Here is a 17,291-nt window from a genome sequence, read left to right on the forward strand (position 1 = left end):
TCTCTGTATCCATGTTGTAAATCTCTCCGGTTGGCTGCCTCATCCACTCCACAGCGACGAGCCCAACCACTCCACTCTCCTACATGTTCTACCAGTGTGTGATCCAGTCATTATTATAGTAGTACATAGTAGCAATGTGCCGACGACGGAGACCTGCATTCCATTTCCATCGAATCCTCGTCGACGCTTGCTCTTGAATGTCTCCGTCGGGAGAAACCGGCCATGTATCAATCCACCACACCTACCACCTCCTTCTATTCCAAATTGCCACAGATAGATTGCGGTGTTGTGTTGTGTTTATAACATGAAAAAAAAAAGAGGAGAAGAAAGAAGTAAAGAGAAAGAAAACAGCTCAAGAAAACTCCAGTGTGAAATCCTTCATAGCCGTTTAACGCCCATTGTTGTTATTGTTGTTGTTGTTGTCCCATGTACCCATCCATGTAGGGTTTTTTTTACAAATTCGTCGTCATGCATGTACATTGTCCTACTCTCGCCAGCCTGTAGCCGTAAGCAAACGGGTCGTCGCGCAGTAGTCCAAAAAAAATTGAAAAAAAATCAAGAATTGTATCCATCACCGCCACCATTATCTCCACCAACCGAAGCTGCTGCAATGGCCTGCAAGGTCGGACCTATTCCATCTCAGCATTGCCGGCAACCGTTGGGATTCCGTCAGTCGCCTCCCCCTGGAAGACCTGATTGCCCTCGTACGTCACGCGTCGCCAGCCGCACGGCTCGTTACCGTCCTTTATCCATTCCATAGTAGGGAAGTAATGGTCATTCTTCTTCATTGTAATCACCCACGGCACCGAGTCAAAGGTGACCGCCTTGATGCGGAAATCTACATTTACAAGTAACGTTAGCTCTGCCTCTGCATATAATACTTGCAGCAAAAGAGAGGGGGAGAGGGGCACAAGGGCAGAGGCAGAGGGGCAGAGGGAAGAGGGAGGGTCTTACAGGTGTTGTCGGGGATTTTCCGGGTTGCCGCAATGAACGACTCCAGATCGGGCGTTGACTCGCCATTGACATGGGTGATAAAGTTGGTTGGGGCAAGTCCATACTGGTACGCCGGAGAACCGCGAATGCGGCTCGACACGTATACCTCGCTGTGGAGTTTGCTAATCTGCTGACGGACGGCCAAGTGAGGGCGATGGAGGATGGCTCCGCAAAAGGACACGGCATGGTGTGTTTCCATGTCGTCGGCAAGTACCGTTGGGAGCTGCAGGTGCATCTCCTCGCAGTTTCGCACAACAACGGCGTCCAGAACCTCGTTCGAGTACATCACGTCAAAGTCGGAGATGGTGGTGCAGATTTTGCCGTTGAGCGTCAGTACCACGTCGCCTTCGAGGAGCGATACCGGGTGGTTTACCCGTTCAAATGTCCGCTTGCTAACCATGAAGAGTTGGTGGTGAGACCGGTTTGCCTGTGTAACCTTTTTGATCCACTCGTCCGAGACGCCCATCACGCGTGCCTGAGACATGTGGATGGATCGGAACTCGACTGAGAGCATGCGCAGGCTTGGCGTCTCTCCGCGCTGAATGGCTGAAATAACGGGCAGCAAGGTCGGTGTGCCTAAGCCGAGATGATACTCCTCATCTCGTTGGTTGTTGGGGGAGCGCTCTCCGAGATACTGCAGCCACAAAGCCTGCACGGTCCCGTCCTCGGCTACGAGAACACCGCTGCCGCATGAAACTCCAAGGTTGCTGTCAATCGTGATGGCATCTACGTTGACGGCGCGGTATCGTGGAGCCCCCGAGTTTGCCGGGATAGCAACCGCCGTAATCTCCGTCACGGTGGTAGAGCCGTGCACGACTCTGCTTATCCTGTTGTAGCCCAGGAAGTAAGTCTTTGCACCCTGTGTGAGGTGTTGATCGCTGAGCCGAGCGCTCACGACGGGGGCATCCACCAAAGCGGGATCGTACTTGATGACGGCGTAGTTTTGCAGCGGATGCAAGAAGACAACCTTGCCCTCAACCATGATGGAATCGGCAATAGTGACGGTGATGTCGCAAAGATCATACGGCACCACAGCTCGAGAGATGAGCACCAGACCCTTGTCGGCGTCGATGACAAGGCCCATTCCCCATCGTCGGTTCTTCGGGAAGCCGTCTAGTTTGACGGGCATGGAGCAGTTGACATGCACAAAGCTGCGGATCAACGAAGCGATGCCAAGGTGCGGCATGTGATCCAACTCAATGAAGGAGGCCGACCGCCGAACAGGGGCAACCGGTGGCAGGGGCTCACCGAGGTCGGAAAAGTCCCACAGTCCTGTCACGTCGTTTCGAACGGCCATCTTCATCTTGGCTGACCAATGACGGTCGACGTATACAATGGTCGTGTTGAGCGTGTGCAGATCGCGCAGGTGCTTATACGTGACAACCACTCGCGCTCTGTCGGGAATCTGCTTCATCACCTCGATAAACGTATCCAGATCGGGAACCGCCTTTTGGTCGACAGATTGCACGATGAATCCGTTGTCTGTATTGTCGAACCGGAAAGATCCCGCGGCCTCGCAAATGTACACTCCCTGAACAGCCACTCCGTAAAGCCTGGCCTGCTGGTAGGAGATGTCGTGGAAGCTCGCTCCGCCGACAGTCACGAAGCGATCCGGCGTAATTTTGTGAAGGTCGCTGACTTCAATGTCGACCTCGATGTCCTCTCCTCCGCGTTGCAAGTGAAACTTGATGGTGTTGCCCACGTTTGAGTCCAAGATGTCATCGAGGCGGATAAACTGGGTAAGCAGCTCGCCATTTACCTTGATGAGAACGTCACCCTCCTCAATCTTGCTATCGGAAGGCCCAGAAGGCAAGACAATCTCAGCAACCAGCATGTTGGTTTCCTCCGGGAAAGCCTTGCGCGTCGCCGACTCCCACTCAGGGGTAAGGCCCAGCCTGCGGCACTCGTCAAAAGGCTTCAGCAGAAACTGGCACTGGATATCACCACGCGTAACCGGTTTGCCCTGTTGGATGCACTGAAGTGCGCGTAGCGGTCGGTCGAGAGGCAGGAAATAGTCGGTAGAGGCGCCATCGGAGCGGCCACCAGCCTGAAGCGCAACGGCACAACCGTCCTTGTTCACGACGGGACTGCCGGAACTTCCACCGCTGGCAGCAGCGTTTGCCTGGTAGTAGCACGTATTGAAATCGCTGTATCCGTCGCCGTACTCGGGCGCATTTCGGTCCAGACGGCTGATGACACCCGAAAGAATACTCAGCTTCTCGCCAGCATCGTTACCAACGACACGAATTTCGGTACCAACTAGGATACGACACACAAGTTAGTCCTCTTCTCCTCGCTCTCTCTCTCTCTCTCTCGCCGGCCAATCTCGGTTTTATCAAACGCACCTTTTGCCAGGTCTGGACTCAGGGTGAGCCCATCCACGTGCATATACTTGATCGCCTTGGGGTCGTATCGGAGGATGCCAAAGTCGTGAATGGGGTCGCGATACACGGGGTAGCAGTCCACTTCTTCGTGGTTGTCAAAGACGCAGTGTCCCCAGAACGGGCCGGAGCCGACAACGTGGCGATTCGTCATGATGTAGCTAAAAACAACAGCATGTTAGCAATGGTACATCAAATCTCATCTCCCACTAGCATAGATTCGCTGCCAACCCAAGCGGGCAAACACCAAACCAGGGGCAAAGCATGCGTCGCACGTACCCTCTCTCTGAATCAACGACATAGCCGGTGGCCTCGCTTGTCAGCGCGCCATCCGTGTCGAAGGAGCACGTCTGGCAGAATCGAATAGCGACGACGTTGCGGACGACCTTTTGGATGGTGTCCTGCCACTCGCCGAGACTGCCGGGCGTGCCAACATACATGGCCACGGGGTGGATGTCGCTGTCAGCGTCGGAGCGGTCGTCGTAGCTGACATCGTCGATGGAGATGTCAGGAGTCGTCATGTCCGTGTCGATGCTCGGCTTGTTGCTGCCGTTAACGGGTCTCTTGGCCGGAGGGCTGGCTTGAAGAGAGCCATCGGCTTTCCTCTTACCACCCGTGGATGCTGCTGTCCCGTTCATTGTTGCTGGTTTCCTGTCGATGATGCTCTTCTATCTCTTCTTTTTTTTTTCTAAATCGTTTGATCCGCTGGCTTGACCCCTTGGGCTTAAACGGGGCTTGCCGAGTAGCTTGGGGGCGGAAATGAGATTGGTCTCGTCCCTTCTTTTTTTATAGCTGTTCTGTCGCAAGTTCTTCTTCTTCTTTTTATCTTGGAAGAGGACTGAATATCCGAGGTGAGGCGCAAGAAGAGCGCGAAAAAAGCGATCCCAGCAAATCAGACACTCCAATCTGGCTCCTATCTGCCCTTTATATAATTATACAGCTCAAGACGGCGATCGGCGCATTCACGTCTGTACGCTCGGCCGCGGGGTGAAGGCGAAAGCGATTGGCGACTTTGCGCGCGATGTGTCGCGTAGGGTGGCAGCGCATCAAAGACGCGGCAAGATCCAGCAGAGCGCGTGATGCCAGAGACAGCGGGAGGGCGAGGGAGAAGCGCCCGGCGAGAAAAGGATGGTGGTGGACGGACAATGGCAGTGAAGCAGGCCCATGTGATGTCGGTCCTTGGAAATCGGTTCTGGGTACGGCATGCACAAACTTGGAGTCGTGGAGAAAAAAAGGTGGATCAGCAGGCAGGCTTCGCTGCGGGTACGTACTGCGGTGCTAGCACGCGGTACCTGGTGCTAGACGGCCATGACCCTTGCTGGCGAAGGCTGCTAGAGGTGCTAGAGGTGCTAACAGAGGGACCGAGATCAACGCCTACAAGCAAGTAATTGCGGTACTTGAACAGCCAAGGTCGTGGAATGCTCGCGGCCGTCATTGTGCCTCGAGCCCATCCGGGTTCACCTTCGTCTACGGCTGTTATTGGCTCATATACAATGCAAAGCATGTCGATGCCAACCCTCGTCTTTCAGCTGCGCTTGTCTAGATGATACTATGGAGATGTTATCCCTAGCAGAGGCCTTGAAATGTTGCTACTCGCTTCTTCGCCAATCTACAGCACTCCGAGGTCTATTCATAGCACAGCAAAACACGGCCCCGGTGCCCGCATATTCAGTTCCAGGGTACGCCCACTATTGAACATATGAACTCAACACGATCAATAGCCCTCCAGCTCTGAACAACCAACCAACCAACCAAGACGGGCAGATTAATTATTCAACCCAAAGCCTGCATTTGTTCACACCCTCTTTTTCTCTTCGCCTCCCCCCTTTATGAACCGCCCCATCCCCATCTCCATCAAGTTCAAGGCCACAGCCCCATCTACCGCTGCTAGGCCGTAGCATCACAGTTTCTAATCGGCAGTGATACGAACTACCGATGCGCAGTAATTCCTGTTAAATGTTTGAAAGCGTCATCTCTTACAGAGAAAATGAGCAGCCAAGGAGTATCGGTTATACCGCATCTCCATCTTGTTTTCCACGCCTACATTCGTATTCTCACCTCGCAACTGTTTCTCTATCCCTCACGCAGCCAGATAATACGCCACCCACCCAAATCGCTTCTCCGCCCTGTCTGCCCTTGAAGTCGGGTCACAACACCAAGCCTGCATATAGCCAAACGAACCAGCCTAGGAATAGCGGCCTCTATCGTCCGCCCTCGCCATCACTTCTCCTGCGGGCACTCTCAAGGCGGAGACGCTGCTCCTAATGCCGCTGCACGTAATCTCAGGCCCATCGTCTAATCTGACCTGCTGATCTACCTGAACCCCCCGACGAAAGACCAAAAAAAAAAAAAAGTGGAAGATCTTCACCTAGGTGCATTTTTGGGAGTGGCACTAAGCACTTAGCAGCGTTGTATTCACTAAGAAAACGAACAAAGACGTCGTGACCATGTTTGTGGTGTTTAGCTCATACTTGACTAAAAGACACTCGGTTTCCTATTCCTCTCAAGACAGTTTTGCCTTCAGCAGTTATATGATAGCTCATTCAAATCTTCGTATACACAGTTGACAGTTCTCTCTGCTCTGTGCCTTTGTTACAAACAATATGGCTTCTCTCCACTCCAGCTGTAGATATAGCTTTGATCCCTTTAAAAGTCAAAAGCCAAAATGCTAACGACATGGAAGAGCCCTGTCATCAGCCCTGTATGGCACTCTCCTTCTTAACGCGGACGTCGTCGTTCGCCTCAGGTTTGACCTTGGCTCGCTTGGTGGCCGCAGTTGGTTCTTCGTCACCGAGCTCTAGATTTAAAAAAGCATCACGTCCTGTTAGTAAACATTGCTGCTAATTTTGTACTTGTTAAATTGGTCAGATTCATACTTTCGGCACCACGCTTCTTCAAAAGTTCCTTCTTGATGTCAAACTCGTCGTCGACGGCACCGTTGTCCAAGCCTATAGCCTTGGGAGTCTTCTTCTTTGCTAGCTCTCGATCGAACAAGCATTAGCCCTCTCATCACAAGTCCTTGCAAACAGTTGGTTACTCACGCGGACCCCTCTTTCGCGGCGTCTTCACCGGCGTTGGTTCGCCATCTCTCTCTGCAGTCTCAAATTCCGCAATCTGCTTGTTGATCTTGGCCCACATGTGCATCAGGGACTTGGGGGTTCTTCCAGGGAGGTTGATCTTCTCCCATTTGATGGAGCGACCATCTTCCTTGAGCTGCGCGACGACTCGCAGGAGAAATTGGAACTGTGAAGGCGTCACCTCCGTTAGCTGAGTTGAGATGGTCGTGCCAGCATGCTAGCTCAGATGAACCATCTAGATAGAGAGTGTTACATACCTTGGCCTCATCGGTCCAAGCAGAAGTAGACTTCTCAGGAGTTTCAGGGTCCATGGTAGTTTTCCTTTGTTAGATATCTTCAAAAGAAGATTATAAAGATGAATATTCCCTGGCACGAATCGATACGTATGAGTGTGAGCGTTGAGAAGAGGAAAGAACAGTTGGTGCAGGAGATCAAGCATCAAATCTCCCAGAAGCAGATAGAACCTACAAGGATAAATCTGAACAGGGCCTGAAGTGAATGGCCCCAAGCAAAAAAAGTGACTGCAAAATAATGAGCCAAGTGAAGCCCTCCGCGAGGATGCCACTAGCATGATACGAAGTGAAACAAATCTGAAGAAGCAGCACTCTTCGACCCTCCCCTCCTGTGAAGAGAGAGAGGGTGAAATAATCTGCATTAGCACACTCATCACTGAAGCCGTAGAATGATCTGAATTGTAATGGCCTGACGCACTCCATTATACATTCCACACGCAAACCTGTTTCTATTGTACACATATTCTCACAAACGCCCAAAGGGGGCCAACCCTAAATCTGCCCAGCAAGCCAAAGCGACCATCTGATACCAAGTAAAACCTCCCAAGTTTTTCCCAAAGAAAATTGAGAACGAAAGCTAAAGGCTAGGGAAGAAACAAAGAGAAAGAAAAAGGAAGAATAAAAAACCTATGCTGAATTGCACACATATACGAGACATATATATAAGTGTGCGCATATGCTTCAGCCGTGATATGGGTATCAAACTCTTGACCATGAAAACTAAACTAAGCAAATGCCACGGACGTAATTGCGCTCAGCTATCGCACGTTACTCGTTGAAATCTATTGACCAAACGCCTACCCAGAAAAAGAAGAAGAAAGGTGGAAATAAAATCTCGTCGTCTCGCTTAAATCGGCATTTTCATCTTCTCTCTAAACGCCATGAAATCTCTGAATCGGGTCTCGTGTTCTTCGCAAGCTGCGAGCCACATTCGGCGGACTCCATTGTCCTGCTCAACCCAGTTGTGATACTCCAGGATGTCGGTATCGCCTCGGACACCTAAGAACGAATAGCCTTTGGAAATCCTTGCATTTGATATGTTGGCCTTTCGTGTGGCAAAATGGTCCACCACTCGTGAATTAAAAATGTCCCAGCGCCGTAGATAGCCTTCGAATTCTTCAAGATATTTGGTCCATACCGGAACGCTTGGCTTCGCGCCATCAACCATCAACGGAAGTCCAGGAGCAAGTGGGGGATCGGGTAGATCAAGTTGCTGAGGCTGAGAAGGATCGTTGAGGTGTAGTTCTGCTGATGCCTGGCTCTCAAACGGTAGATTGTCCTTGAGTTCAGTAAATGATTTGAGGCCAGGTTTGGGTGGCGCAAAAGGCGCAACATTCTTGAAATCTTCAAATGTTGCGCGAAATTCTTCGCTGTCTTCGGACCCCTTGAAATTGATCGGAATTTCTTTCCTTTCCTCAGACTGCCTCTGCGCTTGGCCAAGGCCTGTGACGTTTCCAGGTCGCCATTCCGGCCGCGATGGCTCAACATGGATATTCCTTGCGACAGGGGAGTGATGCTGATGGTGAGTATGTGGTGGGACAATAGGAGCCGGGACAGGAACTGGAGTAGAAGCCATAGAGGGAGTAGTTGGCATAAGAGGAGGAGTCGAAATAGGAGTCGCGGAGGGAGAGGCAGTTAGCGGCGAATCGATATCCATCGCTTGCGGACTGCCAACCGTTGCAGCTTTTGGTTGAGCGTTGCGGCCTCTCCAAGCATAGCGGTCATCGTCACTACCATCCCCCGCCATGGGTTTAGGAGTTTTTGGTATTTTTCGATTGTTCGCATTCTTCCGCGTGGGTGACCCTGGTTTGCTGGGGGTACCAGGCCGAGGAGCAAACATCTGCGGCTCAAACTTGTATTGCTCTGGGTCAAAGCGGGTTGGGTTCGGGGTAGTTTGAGTTCCAAAGTTGGGCGCCTTGGCTGTGGCGACCGGCCGACGCCTGATCGGGGACCGACGATCAGTTTTGTTGGTTGATTGAGAACGGCTCTGTGGAAGAGAGTCATTATCTCCACTTCCAGCACTGAATTGCCAAGTAGTTGAGGTGTTGTCCTTGACAAAATTGGTGTTGATTCCATCAACGCTTGTGCTTTTTCTAAATTGGGCGGTTCCTGGGGCATCGGGTACAAAGGTATCATCGTCTAAACTAAAATTGAAGCTGCTCGGTAAGCCATTGTTAGCGTTCGACTCTTCTGCAGGAAACTTTTCATGATTGATAGTGGTGCGGTGCGGTGGTTTATTGCGTTGTGCTAGAACAGCGCCTCTTTGATTTTTTATCAAGCATTTCAGAATGGTTTTTTGTTTCTGCTCAAAAGGAGAGAGGTTGTGAACTGTAACGTGCATTCCACTAGGGACACATATTTCAATCTTTGACTTTGAGCCGACTTCGGCAATGTTGTGTTTTGGTGGTGGAGTCATTTGGAGTTGATGAGTGGACTTATTGCCGTGGTGTAAACCTGGCTTGTCTTTTTGAGGTGTTGCATACATTGAAGGGTCTTTTGCTCCGTTGACTGGAGTTGCGGGTTTATTGAAGGCTGATATAGAAATGTCAGCAAACGGCCAAGTTAGATCTAGTGATAGTGAAGCAGGTCACTCACGCATGTGATTAGGAGAAGATTGGTTTGATTCGTTGGCCGTAAATATATTTGACGATTGGTTGGCTGTGAATGGATTGCCATTTGGTGCTGCTGCCGGCTCACTTGGGGCTTTGTATGATGAAGTGGGCCGTGAATTTGGACGTGAACTGGGAGGGACAGGGACTGCCCGAGGTCTCTCATCAACTCCTGTCCCGTTTTGGCTCCTTTGGGCTCCGCCTGTCGACTCTTTCCGTGGCATACTAGGGCTGCGACGCTTGGGCGTTGGTGGACTCGCTGGTTCTGAGCGCGGTTCTTTGCGAGACGGGACCTTTGCATTTTTCGCTCGGTTCACAGGACTACTGTCAGAAGGGTCGGACTTTTCGCTCCCGTCTTTGGTATATGGGGAGCTCTGCGGAGGGTCCATGAAGCTTTCTTCGGCGCGACTTTTCTCTCTAAACTGAGCCAAGGGATCGGGTACTGGCTCTGCTGGTCGCTCAGCGTTCATACGGGAGGAGTAGTAGTTGTTGTTGGTAACTGGCGGCTCATCGCCAGGGGTGTTTGACCGAGGATAGTATCCAGCCTTTTTGGCACCGAAAGATGCCTCAGCTCTCTTTTTGGCACTCTCAGTTCGAGGTGGTGGAGGAGGGGGAGGGACGGGGCGGTCTTGCTGTCCACTCTTGGCACCACCTTTCCGCATGCTTTCAAAAGCTCGTGCAGCCGTTGCCGCCGCTGGCTGGTGTTTGGCGGTTGGAGGCACACCGGCTGAGAACCTCTCGTTCCATCTCTGTGCCCCTGAAGTGGCTGTTCGCGGCTGACCACGTCGGGGTGGAGTAGGGTACTGCTGGCTAACATTTTGCCATGGGTTTCCTCTCACGCCCGAAGAGGCAGGATATCTAGAGGCGGCAGATCGTGCGAAAGAGGCGTCGTATTTGGCCTTGGCCTCGGGGTCGCTGAGTACTTCGTGAGCGGCCTGGATGATTTGAAACTGCGAGTTGACCTCTTGTTCTCGGCCAGGATTACGATCGGGATGATATTTCAAGGCTATATCCAAGAAATTAGATGATGATTTCTTTTGTAACAAGAGTACTTGTGTGTTTCTGGCTGGGACCGTTGCATACCTAGCTTTCGAAATTGCTTTTTGATCTCCGTGACATCTGCCGTCATAGGCAGCTCCAAGTCGGCGTAGTAGTTCCGTTGGGGCGCCATCGCAGCACTGAATATCCTGATTGACCAGGCTTCAGTTCCGAAACGGAGTATCTTGCTATGTTGAGCTCTTGGGTCGCAATAACCATGTCTCGCCAAACAATGTATTCCAGTCGAGATCAGACGAGAATGATGGCGGGCAGGGCAGACGCAGTATCAGCAAGCAATATTCGGGCAAAATCGTACAAGAGATCGGAAACGAGGAGAGCGCAGGTTGGCAGATTGTGCTGTTCGTTGTTGCGGCTCGACTTTCGGTGCTCGCAGCCTAACCGAAAGGCTATGCTTTTGACGTCGTCTTTCGATGCTTGGGTAGAGCTCCCTGGTAGACACCCTGTCGGTTAGCGAGAGAATTGGAGCGGCAGACAAGGTTGCTGCTGCAAGACACCCCACGTTGAAGAAAGCAGAGAAAGAGGGAGAATGGAAAAGCTGCCACCTCGAGCAGAAATATTTATCTTGAGAGGGCCGCAGGGCTGCCAGCTGTCAGCCTGATGCGCCCAGCAGATAAGGCAAGAAGCAGCCGCTCGCTCAGGCAGTAAGCTCTCTCCGTGTCTGCGTTTTGCAGCCCACCATGCAACTGACAGGGGTCGTTCCGAACAGGCAAAACGAGAGAAACAGTAAATCAAGCTTGCTGGTCCTCGATGGCGAGTTGGCAGCATGCAAAAGACGGCAATAAAAATGGTGCAACGCAAGGGAGAGCGGCAGCTTACCTGGAATGACGTCTGTGCAGCGATTCACGCAGCCAAACCACAAAGAGTGTAGACAAGAAGGGATGGTTTCCGCAATGGAAGGGCAAAAAGACGCCTCGGAACCCAAACAGGCGATGTTTGGCAGACAGCCAACGCGCTTCCCTCCAAAAATGCGTGCGTGCAGATCCTGAGGGCGAATATGTCGAAATCAGAAAACAAAAAAAAAACGTGTAGATACAGAAACAAAGGCAGAAGAAGAGAAGTATCGTAGAGAAAGAAAGAAAGCGCTGAAGCCCAAGTTTCGGTCCTCTTGTTTGAATTCAGGCACTTGGTCCCCGCGGTGACGCAGCGCTTTGTTGATGCTGGCCGAGCGGCTGTGGCTGAGTATAAGTGCGCATGAGCCTCGAGCAGGTGGCGCGCATCGAGATGGATTCCAGTTCCTTTCAGGGTCTGATCTCATGCCCCGCCAAAAAGAGCTACGGGCTGCCGCGAGCTAGCTCAGCTTACAGAGTAACATCTAAATACAGCAAACTCGTACTTGGATTTTGGATGCCAGCTTGATCCCGTAAGAGCCCGTAGCATCCATTATCAAAGAATAACGAGAGACATTCTTGATTATATGCAGATATATACATATACCTACCTACCTACCTGTGTATTCGAGTTCCAGGCCTAGATAGAGGGAGACGAACAGGCACATGTCATGATGGGTACCTCTATAAACGGCACACCAACTTTCGAATGCGCCATGTTATTCTGCCTACGGCCTTCTTCGCTAATAATAGGGACAAGGTGTATCCGTATCCTCTAATACGCCAGAATTGCCATCCCTCTTCATGCGGAACAGATCAGACCCTTTGACGTCAAGCTGCTGACCCTTGTTCGCACGTGAAAGCAGGCGCGGGGCTCTTTTTCACAGCAGATAATCTACATGACCGAGGCCTCCACGCGCTGTAGGCATTGTCGTATGTTTACGCTTTTGCGGCATTATTCCGCCTCTCTTTCTTCTCTTTCCAATGTTTTAAAGTTTCTGTCATGTGACGACGCGTTTTACAAACATCATTCTTGTCCTTTGCTGATCCTCCCGCTAGCGGCTTACAGCAAGGTGAGACATGCCACTTTCAGCTTTCACTAATGCCGTAGCTGTATACTCCAATATGAAGATATATACTCTGCTTCCCTTTTGTATAGCAAAGATAAACTGCTGTTTTTACCTCACATCTTTGAGGTATATATTGCACACATACAAACAATAATCCAAGCATGGCTTCTCAAGACACTCGGTTATCACATATGCCAGACTCAAGCATCCTCTCCAACCTCAGTGCCGTACAACTCATATGGCTGGTATTTCTTATCCACAGCGTATCTGTAAAGCCAAGCACCTTTGCATATAACTATTTTTCATCACTTGACACTTCCACAGGACATACTAAAGCATTCGAATATCCTAGATATCCTAGCTACCCTCATCTACAATATTAAAACGCCAATGCTCGCAATTCTCACTACAAAAAAAAGTATGCACCCATAGTAGAAAAGAGTAGAGGGAAAAATTATGTAGGGGAAAGAGAAAAAAGAGTGCTCCGAAACCAAGGAAATCATGCTGCTGCTGTATGACCCTTTCTCGTGCCCATTCCCCCCCTTCAAGAAGACCCCTGGGCAGCCTTCTCCGCCGCCATCTTGGCCTCCATCTTGCGTCTCGCCGCCAGAATCATCTCGTCTCTTCTTCGTTGCAGAGCAGACTGTCGTTCTTCGCGGTTGGAGCTCCATGCTTTGCCTTCCTTCTGCGCCTCTTCCTCTTCTCCTGCGGGTGCTGAGTCCGCAACCTTATCCCTCAGGTTGTAGCGTGTAATCAGATCGGGCTGGCTCGGCTTCTCGGGCTGCTTCGCCGCTGGGCCAGAGCTTCCAGTCGGGGGTGATTGAGTTCGAAGCGGCGGAGGTTGGAACGTCACGGGGGGCTATCCGTCAATTTATGCCCGCATTAGCATGTCGCCGCCCGCCAGGAGTAGTAGTAGGTTGTTGTGGAACAAGGGGATGGACAAGAGAACCATACCGTTTCCAAGCGACCTGCCAGAATCCGCTCTGTGGTGCTCTGGATATTCCCGCCGTTGCGCTGGAGGTCCCACAAGATGCTCCGTCTCTCAACCTGCGGAAACATTTGCTGTATCCTCTGAACCGCCACCTCTCTTGATCTGAGCATCTGCTCTGCGGTCCTCACCGGCGGCCGTTCTGGGCTCGGGCCCGAAAAGAAAAGATACCGCACTATCAGCCCTGACACAATCAGGACAATGGCGAAGAAGGGTAACGAGATTTGTTCGTCCGACATGATGGGCTGTTCGAGACCGCGATCGCGGTGTCACTTTGGTGGGCAATCTTGATGGAGAATTCGTCAATGACAGATGATGAAACTCGAGTCGGAGCTTGGGCTCTCGTCAGGACGAGGAGCAGTCGGCGAGGTTCGGAGCTAGAGTCGCGACCAGCAACGTGGAGAAAATGCCGAAGCAATACGAACCCAGAGTTAATGGAGCTCAAGCATCAGATTTGCGGGTGTCGCCCCTCGAATTCGATTCCGTAGCTTGGACCAGTCGATTCTTAGCTCATTGTTAGGTAGAGAGCCATGCATGTGCTGCCAGGTTGCTTGTGCTCTTAGAGTTAAGAGGTATGGTGGAACCTCGGCTAATTTCTATGCCCAAGAACGTCTCATACAAAAATAGGAACCTTCTCACGCGACAACGTGCTCAGAAGCTTTAGGGATAATGATTGCGAGAAGACAAAAGAAGACGAGACGAGAAATTGATTTTCTGCGCGTAGTTTTAATAATCGTTGGAGAAGAGTGAATGTGGAATATTTTTAGATGGTAGGTACTTGAATCACTGACTTACAGGACCCAACACATAATCACAGTTCAAGCGGGCACACAAGACACAAGCGCATGCAGACACAAACTCATAAATCAAGGATATGCCAGCCGGTAGCACATACTTTCCGGCCAGCCTGTTCTCATTGAATCGTAATGCAACCCATGTTAACCATCGCAAGCTAGATAGTAATCTAGGCCTGCCTTTGAAAACCGACTCTGCATTCCAGGACCGTCTTGTAACCGAACCCATTCCTATAAAAGCAATAATAATTCCTCGATCCTTGTTCCTAATGGCTGAAACGCCAAAACGATTAAGCAGCTCGACTAAGCTTTCGCGTCCCTAATCAGCAAGCAAGCAAACCATCCTTGGGCTAAAAAAAAGAGGACGACGAAGCCCCCTCAAACATTCAATAGACCTTTATGACAACACTGGCGGCGGTTGTCCTAAGGAGGTATCCAGATCTCCATAATGCAGCGTAAACTCTCTCTAAACCATCCAAAGGAGCGCAGGCGGTCAGCTTCTGAACATGTCATGGCGCTCGGCGTGTTCCACGTTGACTTACCCGATCCTTTCGCCAAGTGGCAGTATCCCATACAATGTAGTATCCTCGCTCGTGGTTGGGGCTTAGGATCTGAGGAGTCATGTGCTCATCCTTGGTCAACCAAACCTGCAACTTTTTATGCCATCTCCAGTTTCTGGAATGCCTGGTTCATGTTAGTTATACGTATTTGTCAACATAAGAGCTGTCTGTTCTGCTCACAATTCTACCGCAGCCATCTGCTGCTTGGCATCCAAGGGACAGCTATAGAAGATCCAAAACAGCGTTTCCTCGTTGAAACTCTGTATCTTGGTTTCTATCGGCTGCACATTTGTTACGCTGTAGCAGTCGGGTAATCGGAATTTGTTGGTGTTGACTGTCGGCTTTGGGGGAGTATCATCCAATACTGAGTACATTTGGGTTGAAATCAAGCTATAGTTCAAACAACATTAGCTTCTTTGCCCTCACACACTGCTGCAACTCTCGAGAATTAATCTTCAGGCCACTCACTCTGGGGAAGATAGATCAAGACCAATCGAGCTGGGGTCCATCCCTATGATCATGGCGTGATAGTCGGGGTAGTTGTTCATTAGTGTTCGTAAACCTTTGATCCCCCATTTGTCAACCGCCGCCATTCCTGCCAAGGGATCTACAACATCTGCTGCTTGGCTATCCTTGCGTTCGGCCAATCTTCCATTCGGACCTTCGCTGCCAATCACACCAAGAGATCCTCGTCCTTCAGCAGTTGGCGAAGCTACTTCTGACGCCTTGCCTGAGCCGTCTTCTCGAAACTTCTGTTTACCATCATGTTGCTGTTGCGGCTGCTGTCGGCCAGGACCTGCATTTTGTTAGGATCAAGCTCTGGCCAAGAGTGTGTAAGATGAGACCAATAATTCAGACAACTTCTTACCGTTTGGTGTGCCGATGGCGGGCGGTGATCGTACGTCACTTGCCCGGCTTGTTGCTGTTAGAGCATTCAGCAAGCCATTCCCCCCACCGCTCTGCATTGGGCCTGACGAGCTAGGGTTTTGTGGTCCGAATCCAATAGAAGACATGACGTTGCCGCCGCGCTCTGACCCAATTTCGCCATTGGATGTCCGATTTAACGGAGGAAAGTCATCGACGCTGTTTGGTTGAACCTGGGAAGAAGGCTGTGCTCCAAAACGAAATGGCCCCTGATTTGGCTGCATCCGCGAGGATGGAGGACCGAAGAGATCATCCTGTCCACCTTGCTGAGAGGATCCTTGTGTCGGCTGATTTCGCTGAATCGGCCCGCTGATGTTTCTCGAGCCCGCCGTAGACCACATCGACCCTTGGATTGTACTGGGGAGTTGAGAGTTATTGGAAAGCGATGGGAATTCCCTGTGCATGTCGGTTAGCGGACTTTGTGAGATACTGTGCCCCCGGGCACTCTGTGGAATGAATTCAGCAGGAAAAGGACGGCGCAGAGTCGGCTTGGAAGAACTCGAGTTTGCCTGTCCCTTGAGGACGGCAGAGTAGGCCAAGCCAGGGGAGGAATGCGATCCAGGCCCCATGTTCGAATGCGATTCTCCAACTTTGATTCTGACTCGTTTGTGTTTCTTCTCCGCCGGGCGACTCATAGTGATTCGATGTTGCCAAGGTCAGAAAGCAGTGAAGGGATCGCGAGGGCGCAGTGAAGTGGTATAACGACAGGGAGTTTTGACAGAAGTGAATGCAATGGACGTACGACAAATCGAGTGGCGTAGCAGGTTGTGACCCGCTCAAGCTCTGCGCAAAACTGACGTTTCCTCCCAGCTGGCGGGCCTGATTCTGAAAGGCGCCGCCTCCCATGGGAACAGCTGCATTGAACGCCCAGCCTGAGGCGTTGTTCGCTATATCATTTTACGCCAGCTGTTAGCATTTGGCTTCTGAACTCAGCAGTGACTTTTGTCCCTTTCAGCCCCAAAGCCAAACCCGCTGCAATACACAAGTAAAGTACCTAATTTACCATTTGGTAATCGAGTCGACACTGATCGGCCTTGTTGTGGTTGCTGTTGGCTTCCAAAGCCGCCGGGTATCCCCCGTAACGTCTGCGGCACCGCTCCTGTGGGAGAAAAGACACATGGCATTAGCATCTGTTTTTCAAGTCCATTTGCGACATCGACAGTTCAAGATTCCCGTCCTCTCTCCAAGACCCAACAGAGCAAGGCCTCTATTCAAAAGCCGCATTCAAATCAGAGCTCGCCTATGGTATCCTCGACAGTCTCGTTGAAGGTGGGGCATTGACGACGACGGCTGAGTCTATTCGGTTCTGCAACGACGGGCCGGGCAGCAAGACGAGATATACGAAATACCATGTCCCGGCTCTTGAACGTATAGAAGACGTGCTTCGACAATAGCACTATAGCCCATCCATCGAATCGATCGCACGCCGCTGGCTAATGGGCTGGGAACAAAGGCCCTTCTGGAGCCGAGATTGTCGAGGGGGGGAGACATTTGGACATGTCCTACCTGGTCGGTTCATGATTGCTCGTGGTTGCGCAGGCCACCGGGGTATGACACTGCCGATATGGTGTCGCGTATGTATCTGGATCGTGTATCGAAACCCAATTCGGCGGTCCCTTATCGTACCGATTGTCTATAGTGATCTCGAATCTTTTTAATCTGGCGTCGTCCAGGAAGGCTGGGCTCTGGCGCGGAGCATGCTGGCCGGATTCAAGT

The 17,291-nt window shown here is 51.2% G+C and overlaps 7 protein-coding genes across 8 annotated transcripts; all 7 read right to left on the reverse strand.

Annotated features, from left to right (window-relative positions):
- Positions 1-629: 629 nt before the first annotated feature.
- Positions 630-2,827, reverse strand: TrAtP1_001663 (uncharacterized protein; the record flags this gene model as incomplete). Its single annotated transcript, XM_014085203.2, has 2 exons — positions 630-838; positions 955-2,827. 2 exons carry the CDS (start codon positions 2,825-2,827, stop codon positions 630-632), a joined length of 2,082 nt encoding a protein of 693 aa, XP_013940678.2.
- A 425-nt stretch (positions 2,828-3,252) lies between these two features.
- Positions 3,253-4,012, reverse strand: TrAtP1_001664 (uncharacterized protein; the record flags this gene model as incomplete). Its single annotated transcript, XM_066111086.1, has 2 exons — positions 3,253-3,535; positions 3,654-4,012. The coding sequence occupies 2 exons, from the start codon at positions 4,010-4,012 to the stop codon at positions 3,253-3,255; spliced, it is 642 nt and encodes a 213-aa protein (XP_065967159.1).
- A 2,055-nt stretch (positions 4,013-6,067) lies between these two features.
- On the reverse strand, positions 6,068-6,762 carry TrAtP1_001665 (uncharacterized protein; the record flags this gene model as incomplete). Its single annotated transcript, XM_066111087.1, has 4 exons — positions 6,068-6,171; positions 6,251-6,355; positions 6,416-6,617; positions 6,709-6,762. The coding sequence occupies 4 exons, from the start codon at positions 6,760-6,762 to the stop codon at positions 6,068-6,070; spliced, it is 465 nt and encodes a 154-aa protein (XP_065967160.1).
- An 829-nt stretch (positions 6,763-7,591) lies between these two features.
- TrAtP1_001666 (uncharacterized protein) lies at positions 7,592-10,524 on the reverse strand (the record flags this gene model as incomplete). Its single annotated transcript, XM_066111088.1, has 4 exons — positions 7,592-8,900; positions 9,228-9,276; positions 9,340-10,359; positions 10,437-10,524. The coding sequence occupies 4 exons, from the start codon at positions 10,522-10,524 to the stop codon at positions 7,592-7,594; spliced, it is 2,466 nt and encodes an 821-aa protein (XP_065967161.1).
- Positions 10,525-10,640: 116 nt separating this feature from the next.
- On the reverse strand, positions 10,641-11,793 carry TrAtP1_001667 (uncharacterized protein; the record flags this gene model as incomplete). The annotated part of the gene is made up of 2 exons (XM_066111089.1): positions 10,641-10,840; positions 11,733-11,793. 2 exons carry the CDS (start codon positions 11,791-11,793, stop codon positions 10,641-10,643), a joined length of 261 nt encoding a protein of 86 aa, XP_065967162.1.
- Positions 11,794-12,853: 1,060 nt separating this feature from the next.
- Positions 12,854-13,536, reverse strand: TrAtP1_001668 (uncharacterized protein; the record flags this gene model as incomplete). The annotated part of the gene is made up of 2 exons (XM_014085895.2): positions 12,854-13,168; positions 13,264-13,536. The coding sequence occupies 2 exons, from the start codon at positions 13,534-13,536 to the stop codon at positions 12,854-12,856; spliced, it is 588 nt and encodes a 195-aa protein (XP_013941370.1).
- A 623-nt stretch (positions 13,537-14,159) lies between these two features.
- On the reverse strand, positions 14,160-17,231 carry TrAtP1_001669 (uncharacterized protein). Of its 2 annotated transcripts, XM_066111090.1 has the most exons (8): positions 17,082-17,231; positions 16,579-16,674; positions 16,318-16,462; positions 15,520-15,971; positions 15,120-15,447; positions 14,832-15,041; positions 14,634-14,775; positions 14,160-14,557 (listed from the first exon to the last, which is right to left on the reverse strand). In XM_066111090.1, exons 1-8 carry the CDS (start codon positions 17,092-17,094, stop codon positions 14,489-14,491), a joined length of 1,455 nt encoding a protein of 484 aa, XP_065967163.1. In that variant the 5' UTR covers positions 17,095-17,231; the 3' UTR covers positions 14,160-14,488. The 2 variants fall into 2 exon arrangements, with proteins under 2 accessions (XP_065967163.1, XP_065967164.1); XM_066111091.1 differs by having other exon boundaries at positions 15,520-16,674.
- Positions 17,232-17,291: the final 60 nt, after the last annotated feature.

Source organism: Trichoderma atroviride, chromosome 1 (genome assembly GCF_020647795.1).
Source record: "Trichoderma atroviride chromosome 1, complete sequence".
Classification (NCBI taxonomy): domain Eukaryota; kingdom Fungi; phylum Ascomycota; class Sordariomycetes; order Hypocreales; family Hypocreaceae; genus Trichoderma; species Trichoderma atroviride.